Below are 12,946 nucleotides of genomic sequence, written 5' to 3' on the forward strand. Positions count from 1 at the left end.
TTTTATTTTATTATTTTATTTTATTTTGCCACAAGTCCGCCTCTGGAGGTTAATCGTACCTGCTGCTCGTCTGCGCTGAAACCTCAGCCCCTTGCCATGAAATCCGGAAACAATTTGACAGCTCCGATCTGAATGTAGAATCGCCCAAATGCTTTTCGTGTTTTTCTGATGATAGTTGCTGTCTTTGGATGGAAAAGAAATGTGTGACTAAGCGCCGTGGTGTTTAGCTACGACATCAGGCAACTGTTTTAAACGCAGTGAGAAATCTTAGTATTGCATGGAAATCTTTCTGCGAGGCGTGGGTAGAAGATACGGCCATTGGTTCTAGCCTTAGGTCCCGCATTGGGCGAGGCCACGCAGGAGGATCACCTTGCCCATTGATTTTACAGGAGATTTTAACCAAGTGTACCACCGGTTTCACTACAACCTTGGGGAAATCAATAAAGCAAGTAATTTTTTGTCCTTTGACATTAAGGTTTATGCTCACTAACACACACACACACACACAAAAAAAAAAAAAAAAAAAAAACAAAAAAAAAAACAAACCCACAAACAAACAAACAACCCCACAAAACAAAACAAAAAAACCCAAAAACCAACCTTGGGATCTCAGTTAAAAGAAAAGGAGTGGAAATTTTTGCTGAAACTGTTTTTAAGCATTATATTACAAAGTACCTTTTGTGTGACACACTTATGACTCCTTCACAGCATCCATATAATTTAAATCCCCTTTTGCTGGTCCAGGACATCTACCGTTTCACATTTTTATCTATGTACCTTTCTTCATCCTCATTTCCATATTAAATACTGCATTTTCTCGGTATGGTCCAGGTCTTTTCTAAATACATCAGCAGGTTTAGATGTGCTCTTTTCCTCTCCTTCCTCTCTATGCTGTTCCTCAAAGAACAGCTGTTAGACTTAACAATGCTCAGTTCTGGCCATTTAACCACTTTGCATTTTCTTGGTTCCTTGCTTTGTATTTTATTTAGGGCTGTGCTTATATTTTGCAACTCTTTTGTTGCAATTTCCATGCTGAGTCCAAAGATTTTATACCGTTTCACACAGGGTCTTGCTGACTGATTTCCTCATTTTTAAAAATCTCCTTTTCATAGTTTGGTTTTGTATTCCTTTAATTGTCATTACTTTTCTCTATGGCTTAATGGATATGTAGTTATCCTTGTAATTACTTACACCTTCTCTATTTTGCTTCAATAATTTCTTTTAAATTAGTCTTGTATCACCACATCTTTAGAGGTCTGATTGCTCCTAATTATTAACTGTCTGCAAAAATATCTGAGCTGCGGAAAACCTAAGTACTGTAGTGTGGAGTGAGGTCCCTTTCCCCCTTGACCGTGGTGCTAAATCCAGTATTTAGTGACTGGGCAACCTTACATAGCTCACATACCTCACAGGGCAGGTATGATACTGCCTCAGACTGTCCTCCAAGTCTCTGGGAATTCATGATTCAGTGCAGGACTGAGGCAAATGCAGAGCCATTGTGTTTTTTCAGTCCTTAAAAATTTTCCAGTGATGTCTCAATCAGTTTTTTGAATGCATAAAATTTTATCAACAAGAAAACTTGATTACATTTGTGCTGAACTACTCAATTTGTTTAAACCTGCTGTTTGTTAGTTTTGTCTCATCCTTTCTAAGTCTTGTGATAGAAGAGAGGTGCATTGACTTCTTACATCTCTCTCTTCCCTGCCTTTCACTCCACCTGTTCTTTTTTTCTGCAGATCTGTTGCAATCTGTTGCAGATTCCTTAGCTATTAGTACCTTGTGTGGAAGCAGTTTCACCTCCTTGATCAGACCTGGCATCTTCCTCTGTACTCTTGTTGAACATAGAAAACTGAGATATTGAGTAACTATTTCATGAAAGATTTTTGAAATGGGGTAAAGTGCTTGTTGTTCTCCATGACCCTTTCGTGTCTGCTGGAAAGCAGCAGGAAGGGCAGGGAAGTGTTTGCACTCACACTCCTCATTCTGCTTGTCCTCAGACTTCCTGCCTAGATGCTTCCTGCTGTCGGTGAAATAATTTTTGCCCTTCAGACAATAATGCTCTAACTGCACATGGGAACCTGGGAGTGCTTCCAAATTCCCAGGTCTGGCTGTGCCCTCTGGCTAAATCTCGTCCTATGCTGTGATGAGATCCAGCATTCATCAGCATGACTGCTGTCTCTGCTCTCTCGTTTCCATGGGAGATAAACTCTGGGCATACAGTCCAGGAGCTCTATGGGCTCCTGTAACATGTAAGTATATGTTCACTGACCTAGGTGGCAAGCAGAAGGTTAAATCTCTGTGCACTACCTGCAGGAGACCTTCAACCTTGAGAGCAAATGAATTTGTGAGACTTCCATTTTTGGCCCACAGTAATAGGATTTCTTAACAAAGAATACTACAGCAGAATTGAGGAGTGGGGAAGCCTGTAGGAAACATGGGATTGTGGATATAAGATGTCCAATAAATAAAACAATAGCATTGAATTTTAAAAAAATAGAAGAAGAATAGATGTAGACTTTTACAGATTCCATTGCCAAACCCCCAGACTGCTTACTGTGACATGTTTATGTCACAACCAAAGCATCGGAAATTTGAAAGTTGATGTTCTATTAACTTCAGTTGCCATACTCTCTAGCATGTTAAAAAATCACATTTGCATGAGTGATATTAGGTATACAATTTTAGTTTTGCTTTGTCTGTGTTTCTTGTGTCTTTTTTGATGTAATTGTCTCAAACACTTAAATACTATCAATATTCAAGAACATTTGGTATTATCAGCAGCATTTATATCCAGCTTGCTAAAATGAATTAACATGAGTTGGTTCTTGTAGAGATGGGTCTTAGTTGTAATCCTAAACTGAAGAGGTCCCAGGATCCTGAACTAGCTTACATCTAGGTCTGGAGCAGGTATACTTTCTTCTTTAATAAGTTTTCAACAACTATGAAATGTCTGCATGTCATCTTTGTCTTGCTAGTAGAGGGAAAAGCACCTGAAATAAGTGGCCAAAACATGTATTTGGTATGAAAACTATTTATTTGCTGTAACTCCTACTCAAAAGAAGTGGTTTATTATATAAATGTAATATTTATTTACATTCACATAAAGATTGCTTAGTTTGCGAATGGCTTTCTTGATTTTGTTAGAGAGACAATGGATTTTGTTCTCTGCTGCATTTCTGGACTGGAAATCCTCTGTTTCTATAGCACAGGTACAACACAAACAGTGTAAACTTCCTCACACTTCCTTGTCCACACAGTTTGGCCCTGGCCTGGAAGGTCACTTCTGCAAATGCAGCGGAGCACAGCCTCACCTAGCTGTGCTCCTGACATTGTCAACGAGGGAAGCACATTAGTTCATTAGGGAAGAGCTGGTTTTTTTTGAGTTTATTCCTTCCACTGACAGACAGGCTGAACACTTTTGATGACAAATGAAGTGCTATTCTTAGCGTTCTTTGGCTTTTCTTCGCTTCCTAATAAGATCCCTTTTGTTCTTCATCAACAGGAGTCATAGATAGTTTATTTCACATTCCCCGGTGCCGGGCAGTCAGCCAAGTGCTGGGTTCCCTCTCTGTCAGGCACAGGCGTGCCGCAGCCATCGGGTGGTTTTTGCAGCGCTTGCTCTTTCTTATGCTGCTTTTTCCGCTCCACAGCTGTACGCAAGGCCCCAAGAATCAAATCTTTGTTGTTCTGGACATTGTAGTAACTTAGATTCACCAGCTTGTCAAAATTTTCCTCTGAATAGCTCAGGTTGTTTATGTAATATGGGCCACAGGCATTGGCAACATCAACCTCTCCCTCTGCCATCTCTGACGGACTGCGCTTCACACCTAACAGAGAAGCAAGGACTTGGTTAATTGCAAAAAACCCATTAGGGTCTGGGTGTTTCTCAGGCATGCACAAATAGTGGATCACAACCCTAAACTAAATCAGTTTTTTGCTCAACTCTGCACCAATGAGACACAGTACATGAGCGGGCTGAGTTTCTATCTGTCTGCTAGTACATAGAATAAATGGATTCTTCGAAGGGCAGAGGTGAATGAATTTTGTTGGATTCTGAAGATTACTGGATTCCACTATGTGCTTTTGGCTGCTAAATGACGGCTGAAGATCCTGCCTGTGGGGCAGAGACCCGAGGATGTGGAGATCCACTGCTGTGGATCCTGTAATCCATGTCATGGTTTCACCCCAGCCAGTAGCTAAGTAACACAGCTGCTTGCTCAGTACACCCTGACCACTTGGATGGGAAGAGAGTAGAAGAGCAAAGTGAGAAAATGCAAGTGGAGAGATAAAGACAGTTTAATGGGACAGAAGAGGAAGAACAACATAATTGTCATTCCAGATCCCAAACAAGCACTATACCAGCTGCTAGGAAGAAAATTAACTCTTTCCCAGATGAAACCAGGTTCACATACATTTGTATGCTTCCCCATAATTTCCACAGACCCTTTGGTTTTCTGGCAGCTGGCATGAGGGAAAGAGAGCATTAGCAACCCAAAAATGGTAGATAGTATTGTCAGAGAGACTATCAGAAACATGAGAATTTTTCTGTCAGCCTCCAGAGAGACCACCACATTGCCAAGAGGGTGTTACTATAGCAAACAAACACCCTGCACAGTCACACTGAGCCATGGAGGGGAGGCAGGCAGTGGGAAAAGTCAGCATCTCACTGACAGGACCTCATGCATTTGAGGAATCTTCTCTACCAACACGGATCTAACAACATTGATGAAAGGGTTCTGATTTTCCTTGAAGGATCTCTCAGAGTCCAATAGATGTACTCCTCTCAGCTATGCAGACAGAAGCACTCTGTCTTCAGCTGAAGCAGTCTAAGTCTGAGACAGAGAATTCCCTTTCTACTTGATTATGGAATAGCCTAACAGTGCAGAAGTTAACCAGTTTGAATATGTCAGTTTTACTTGTTCACTGCCCAGACTCTAAATTCCCCTTCTGGACAAGCTGATGGATGAGCTGCCTATGGAAAAACTGCCTGTTCATGAGACTGTACTAAAACTTCAGGTGCTGTAAAATTTAGGTGTGGGCTAGGTACTGAAGCCCTATAGTACTGAAGGCCTATAAATTCAGCTGATCTCTGCCTGTCACTAACAAAGGGCAGACACCCTTTTCCAGCCTCACAGGACCTTCTGCAGCATCCATCCTGCTGCTCTGGAGGTCAGGTCACAGCTGCAAGGTGTCAGTCCTCCAAACACACTGCCTGCACAGAGCCCTTTCCTGCCAGCTCAGCTGACACTTTGCTGGAGGGGGCATGACAAGGACCCTCCTTCTTTCTCTTCCTGTTTAGTCTCGTCTTGCAGCTACCAGCTGAACCGGTTGGGCAACACAAGCTTGCCTCAAGTGTATGCAATATGCAGATATCATGCAGGTCTTCAAAGTAATTTCCTTCATACCTAGCAACACCCCTTTTTAGACTCCCTGGTAATATATATTGACATTTAGCATCTGCACATTATCAGATGTACACCTGATAGTAGGTAACTGACTTAGGCTAGACATCACTCATTTCTGGAAATTCTTGAGGGAAGAAGGCAAGCAAACTCCCCCACAGAGTGATACAAAAGAGAAGAGAAGTACAGAAGCTAAATCTCAGCTCTTCTAGTTCTTTCTTCTTTTCTTCTTTCTTTAATTTTCCTGACAAATGGCAACCGCAGAAAGCAACCTTTCATTTACCTGATCACTGGAGAGAGTTGGAGTAGAATGATGTGTGTACATGCATAAATACCCTTAGTCTATTTGAATATGGATAAAAACCACAGTTTTTCTCCTCAAATGGACAATTAACTCAATCAGCAAAAGAAAAGTACCATAGTATTTTTTACAACTTACTTAAGATAATGATAAGAATTGATACAATTGATGCATTTGTTTTGGTTTTAAATCAAATGTACCATGTATTAACCTAGAACTTCCGACTTTCAAGTATACTGGCTTCGAAGTGAACTCACAATCTGAATTAGGAATTTTAGCATCTGGAGAAGGAGTAACTGAGACTTTGGTAGCAGTAAGAGACTATAATGGCATGTGGGATATGGTACCAGGACATAGAATTCATCTGTTTAGAAGTGACTGGCAATGTTGCTGTTGAAGCTCTTTAAATTTCAAAGTGAACAGACACTGTTGGAATGGCTCAGTGTTGTACTTTCATCACTTCTCTATGCTTCACTGTTACATTTTCATCACTTTGCTAGTTCATACTTTTGTTTTCAAGGTTATCTGCCTAACTGTGAGCCCAGAAATTATTTTAAACAATGAAATCCTTAGACTCCTTAGAGCATTCTCTAACAGGAGAGAATGACGAGTATGAGAGGAAATTACCCCTGCTAATTTCTGCTACTGCGGATAAACAGAATATTCTTTTCTTCAATTAACTTCAATCTGCTTATGAAAGGCCAAAAACAAAAAAAAAATGAAGAGGAAAATATGTGTCAAAGGCTAATCCCACATGTTTCCCTACTGTCCAGGAAAATCATATATTTTAAGTTGCTTGATATGGTTCAGCTCTAAGCAAAGAGAGTTCAAGTATGTTATTACAGCATAATCTGGAAAACAGATATTATCCATTTAAAAAAGAGGAAGAAAGTGGCCACTGGCTCTGGTAATGTGATGGGTGATTCTTAACTTACCAGGTGCTTTGTATTCCCTGAAGGTGTCATTTACTAGAGGGAAAAATATCACGATCGGTGTTTCTGGGCTCTCTTTATCACCAACAACATAACATTCCTTCAGATGTGGAGTTTCCTGATCATCTGGCACCTTTGTAGGGAAAGGAATTCCCTGTTTTGCGAAGTATTTAGAGGCATCTTTCAGGGGCTTGTTGCCATAACAGAAAAACAAAACAAAAGAGAACATCAGAACATGTAGGAAGAACATTGAATTTGACCATAATCTAATTTCTCTGGGAATATTTGTGGGGCAAGAGTCAGGTTCTGACAGATTATGGTACTTACCCGATGTAAGTATAGGTTGTTTATGGAGCCAAGACTTGGCAGGCCAGAGTTAAGTGAAATGGATCTGAAATCCACATTCCTGTCTTTGAAAATCTACATTGGCTATGTTTCACATTTGACTATTAAAACGTTGCCTTTAGATAATTTTTATTCTGATTTAACATTCTTAAACACAAACTGTTGTTGCATTTATTTGCATATCTGGTCTTCTGCATCAAACCCTTCTATTGTTGCAGTTATATTGTCCTGAAGGTACATTTTCCCTTGCATAGGAATATGTATGATTGCATTGAGAAATATTAGAAAATGTTCTTCTGACTGCCTGCAAATCAGCCAAAACTACTTACAAGTAAAAATGGGTGGGTACAATTTACTAAATTATGACTTCCTGATAACATTTGTACTGTTCCATAAAGATATGTGGCCCCCAGTTAACAGCAAACTGTTAAAACTTATCAACACTTCCCAGATACTGGGGAAAAACAGAAGTTCCTGTGAGCAGAGGATCAGCTGCTCTGGGAATTCAGTGATGAAACAAAGAAATCAGTGAAAAAGAATGTGCAAGACTCACCCCTGTCTGTGAACCTGAGCTGTAGTTGAAATGCAAAATGACATCCACTTTCCTTTCTGGTCTCATGAGGGGTGGGTAACTGGTAGCAAAGGCAAATGCAGTATCAATCAAGATGAGGTAGTCTGTTGCTGTTGTCAGGTGGTTGGGCTGGGAGTCCAGCTCACAGTCTAGGAAAGAAGCACGTTTTTCAGAGAAGGTGCCCAGTGCAAGGGAAGTGAGGAAAGTCTACTGTTAACAAAAAGGGACTTCAACTTTTCTTGGGTCCTAGACCTAGACTGATGACTGCAGTTCAGTCATTTCTCAGTTCCTCATCTGACTTCCTCTTTTCACTCTTTACTCTGCAATTTCTTTGGCTTTCCTCTGACTAAAAGGGATTAACTTGAGGCTCAGGAGAATAGACTTAATTAATCTTGTGTGTGACTCTGACCAGACTAGCGTGGGGTGTGGGCTTTTTTTTTTTTTTTTTTTCCTTTACTGTTATTATGAAACAAATTAAAATGGCACCTCACACTCTCAACACAGTAAAATGACTAAATATGTTGGGTGCCTTGCTCACTATGAGAGCAGGCACACAGCTACAATTTTACATGGAGTATCTGGTGCCAGACTGAACAAAAGAATTCCCTACCTGGATGACAGGGAATACTGTTACAAAGGTTATATCTTACTTAGAAGTAGAAACATAACAGGAAACAAAGCTCCCTGCCACATCTCTTGGGCATTGGCCAGGCAAGAGACGGTGTATGGTAGCACCAGTGCCATGCCACAGGCACAGCAGCAGCTGGCTGGGACAGACATATGCTGGGTGACTAACTGGAATTTTTCTCACCTATCAGTCATGGGACTCCATGATTTTTTTTAAATAACTTATTTTGAAGCCTCCTGCTACCAAATTTTAGCTTTCAGTGACAAACAGCTTCAAATACTATCAGAATGAAACAAAAAGCTTGATAACTTTTTAAGGATTGTTTCTTTTTCACAAGGATGGTTAAACTATAACTCAAAGCAGGTTGTTGCCACCATACCTTTCCACTTGGAAAATTCGCTCTCTAGGTAGTTGTTGTCTATTTGGAGGCCTTTCAGGAAATTATGGATTTCTGAGGCTGCTGGACGTAGCATTGCAACATCTCGGAAAATTTCTGAAAAGCTGTCAGGAGGAGAAACCACTCGAGTTTCCAGCTCATTTGGTCTTGTAGGGAATAGGGCTTCATCATCTGCAGAAGAAAGAATAATAGTTTATATATGTGGTTTCACTGTTGAAGTCATCCTGTGCAGTCATCCTTTGGTTTAATATGTTTGGAAAACTTGGACTTCTTTCTCTTTTTGCTTCCAGGATTTTTACAAATCTCATGTGTTTTAGCTAAGCTTTGAAAAATCCCTTTCTTCTTCTCACTTCATAGTCAAAAAGACTTTGTACTGCAAAAGAGTCCGCCTCACCTACTAGAAATTTCTTTGCTTTGCTATGATTTTGTCCATTAAATATCTTGCACTTATCTTTGCTACTCCATGCCACATTTTCTCTCTCAGATGCATAAAAAGCCACACAATAACAATCTCTCAGCCACACAAACATAATTATTGCTCCTCACTAGCAAATACAAAATCCTTCATTAAACAATGAGAAATTACTCCCTTACAAGTGTAGGGACAAAAGACAAAATAAGTAAACCTTTTTGAAATACGTCTCTTCCTTGTCATCTTTTCTTTGTAATGTGTTTGTCTTGTGTATTTGTCCTTGTAACCTGACCTTGCAGATCTTTCTTAATTTTGTATCATGTTTTGCAAATCTCATCCTTATGACTAATTTGGAATGACTTCCAGTAGTACTGAAGCTTGTGTCAATGTTTTGTAGACTTCAGAGATGCAAGGATGTTGTTTGGTTTCTCTGATGCTTCAACTTCAGAGAGAGGAGCTGGAAGACTGTGGAATGCTATGTGAGCTTCTTCCATCTACAGGGATTTTTTCTCCAGTTTTACCCTCATGCTCAGAAAACATCTCATGAGAGAGTCACTGTCATTTTTATTTTTCCGTGATGGATCCTCTGGTTTCTTTTCACATACAACTGAAATAATTGCCTTATTAATACGCTGCATGAATTTCCTTCTGGTTTACATGTGGATAATGGAAATTCCTGAAAAGAATGCTCTAAAAGGGCTTTGAAAAATTCAATAAGAGAATAGCAGCACAGAGGGAAAAAAAGATAAAATAAAATAAAATAATCACATAAGAATAACCTACCTATGTCAGTAATTTTGTCTCGTGTCCATTTGTGCCAGAAGTCTTCTGAATTGACAGATATATACCAAGCATCCATGAGATTCAAGGAAAATACGCTGCTCCAGATCCCTGTAGCACAGGATGTATTTGAGAGAAAATAAATGGAGTGCAAAGTAATTTGATGTAAACCTTTCAAAAAACTGTGTCACTGGACATGTCAGGGAACAGGGGCAGAAATGTCCCTGAATCATTCTAGAGAAGGTAGGAAGAAAGTGCCAAGGTGTAGAAAGGGGGTGGTGACCTGACAGCATTTCTGGCCACAGAAGAGAAGACCTGAATCCTTATCTGAAATTGCAGCCAGGGATAGAGAGATTCTAAGTTGCTTCCTTACACCTCACCATTAGCTGTAGTGAAATCTCCACTCAAGCAAAAAGTTTCAACTTCTCAAAAAAACCCCTGAAACTTCCTTTTTCCTCTCTGCAGTTGGTGGAAGTAGAAAGAGCAATGAGGCAAGAGATGGATTTCTCAAAGGGAAGAAAGATTTCCTTACTGCTTTCACTTTTTTATGCAAGAAAGGAAAAAAGATAAATATTACGACCTGCTTGCACTCTGAAATGGAAATTTTATCTTAAGAATTAATCAGGGCTAGATGTGGCAGGAACTTTGTAGATAAAAAGGGGCATTCTCAGACTGCAGAAGAAACTGATGACTTAACTTAGCAGCAATGATACACAACTTTTGATGCTGACAAACACATACATGTTTTGCAAAGGTCTCATGTTAGTGAGCATAACCACAGATTAAATCAATTAATCAGTTTAGATTAATAAGATCACAGAGAAAATGGAAAACCCTGCAGATTGTGACCTGTTATCCGTTCTGGTATTTTACCATATACTGCTCCTGGCAGATAAAAACACATTAACTGCTTAATTTCAGAAGAGGGGTTTGTGCAGGAGCAGATTGTATTATATTACTTTTTCTCAGAATAACAAATCACCTTCCAAAAAGCAGATTCTGGATTCTGGAACTTTCTTCATCAGATGGCCCATGAAGAACTCACTGCCAAAATCTTCTGTATGAATGAAGGCGCCATATTTTGGGAATCCTACCTCATAAGGGGTAAACTCCACCCATTCTAAAAGAAAAGGCATAAGACAGACTGATTACAGCAGCAGAGGCAAAATTCTTTTAATAAAACGTGATATTGGCCAGGTTAAGGCAGACTGGTTTCTAATTATTGCACTTTGCAAGCAGGCATTTATTCACAGTACTTTTCACAGTGGTGAACATGCAGAACAAATTGTCCTCTTACATCTCTATGTGTCTATAAACTTTTTGACAGTTTCTAAAAGAGTGCATAATGTCTTCTATTGTCCTGCTTTTGATCCTGAATACTAAGGTCTTCAAAAGATTAACTACTGAATTTCCCCTCTGAGGTGTATTAGCCTTTCAGAGTATTTGTACGTTGAATTGATATCCTCATCTAATCCTAATTTGACCCCAACTGGGATTAAATGTTAAATGAAATTCTGGAGTATTGTTACCTCTAAAATCCTGGTCGCTGATTTTATCCTTCACATTGAGAGAGAGGTAGATGGGCAGAGGGTTTTGACCCTGATTTAGTGCCTGCTGCTGATCTGTGAGCTTATGGCAGTCCTCCTGTTTTGAAGAATGACAGTAACTGAGGACAACTGGATGATACAAAGAGCTTCCCACTTCATCTAAACCTGGGTTCTGACAATGCAGTGCATGCATGACTCCAACTAGGATGCTCCCCAGTTGCTTAGTTCAGGAAAGGTGCTGTCATCCCTGCCCCTCCCCCGCCCCAACACTTCAGCACACAAATAATCCTAAATTCATATGTTGAAAGAATATAGTAAGGAGAAAATGCCGTTATCCACATTTTTGATTTCAGAAAAGATATCTGGGAATGTTTGAAAAGCACTCTTGACAGGATATATTTCATTATGAAAGAGTAAACCCTTCTCTGACTGCCCAGAAAGGTCTCAGACCTGTGACAGAGATGAGGCTCATGCAGAGTTAATGTTCAGCAAGCCTTGGCCCTTCTGCTGCAGAGCTCAGGCAGGGTGGAAAGAGTGGGATGGTTTGGAAACAGAACCAAGGTTTGTGAATGTGCTCCTACAGGCAGAGCTGCAGGTGCTCCCCTCACCAGAGCAGCCCAAGGAAGGATGGCTGTGCCACCAGTGCCACCAGGCTTCCCTTGGGCTGTTGTTGGTCAGGGGACAGAGCTGTGGGGACACTCACAGCTTCCTGCTGAACACGATCCCAGGGAGTCTCTACCACTGTGCTGTGACCAGGCAATAGAAATGTGGATGTGTGTAGGGTTAATCATATTACAGGGGGAATATCTTCCTGTTCTAAAGTATAAATGGCCTAGAGGGAAAGAAATAATCATGAAGATTAAAATGTAACCTGAACATGGCCCTTGGTGGAAATGCTTGCAAGGTGATGTCTTATTAACAGCTCAGAGATACTGTCTTTGGGCTTGTGATTTTCTTTTGCCTTGCCTCATTGGGCAGGTCTTTTAAAAGAACAGCAGAATTTTCATTCAAATATTTACATGTGAATTCACAGAATCACAGAATGGTTTGGGTTGGTAGGGCCCTTTAAAATCACTTAGTTCCAATCCCACTGCCATAGGCAGGGACACCTTCCAGAAGACCAGGTTGTTCCCCATCTGAGCTTTAAACACCCATCTGGTTTTAAACATCTCCAGGGATGGGGAGTCCACAACCTCTCTGGAACATGTTCCAGTGCTGTTGCAGAAATATTTGGAATAAGGTGAGCAATTCCAGACTGGGCCCTTGGCCTGCAGAACCGGTGGGCCTTTGTGACGCAGTAAAAATTCAGGTTGTGGCGCAGAAAAAAAATTCACCTTTCTCCCTTAAGGTGTTCCAGGTTCTAACGGGTGTTCATATGTAGTTTTATAGTGTTAATATGGAAGCCTCCTTAAGGCAGCAAGTGTGTACATTTTTTAAGTGCCTTGTAATGTCAATAAAGTTGCAAGAGAATAAATATGAAGAGAAAAAAATAAACGTCAGTGCGACATGAACACAGCCTTGGTGTGAAAGTCATGACTCAGCCCGACCTCTCAAAAGGGTCCCCAACTTTACAGTGCCTCACTACCCTCATAGTGAAGAATTCTTCCTAATACATAATCTAAACCTACCCT

General features: G+C 40.4%; 1 protein-coding gene across 1 annotated transcript in view; it reads right to left on the bottom strand.

Annotated features, from left to right (window-relative positions):
- Positions 1-3,015: 3,015 nt before the first annotated feature.
- The window catches only part of LOC136362578 (cytosolic phospholipase A2 epsilon-like), a 32,853-nt gene continuing 22,922 nt past the window's right edge, over positions 3,016-12,946 (bottom strand). Inside the window, exons 14-20 of the mRNA XM_066321247.1 lie at positions 11,298-11,412; positions 10,751-10,888; positions 9,772-9,879; positions 8,559-8,747; positions 7,534-7,700; positions 6,639-6,825; positions 3,016-3,827 (exon numbers count right to left, since the gene is read on the bottom strand). Coding sequence (XP_066177344.1) covers positions 3,517-3,827; positions 6,639-6,825; positions 7,534-7,700; positions 8,559-8,747; positions 9,772-9,879; positions 10,751-10,888; positions 11,298-11,412 — 1,215 coding nt within the window. The 3' untranslated portion in view covers positions 3,016-3,516. The remainder of the gene's footprint in view (positions 3,828-6,638; positions 6,826-7,533; positions 7,701-8,558; positions 8,748-9,771; positions 9,880-10,750; positions 10,889-11,297; positions 11,413-12,946) is intronic.

Source organism: Sylvia atricapilla, chromosome 6 (assembly GCF_009819655.1).
Source record: "Sylvia atricapilla isolate bSylAtr1 chromosome 6, bSylAtr1.pri, whole genome shotgun sequence".
Lineage (NCBI taxonomy): Eukaryota > Metazoa > Chordata > Aves > Passeriformes > Sylviidae > Sylvia > Sylvia atricapilla.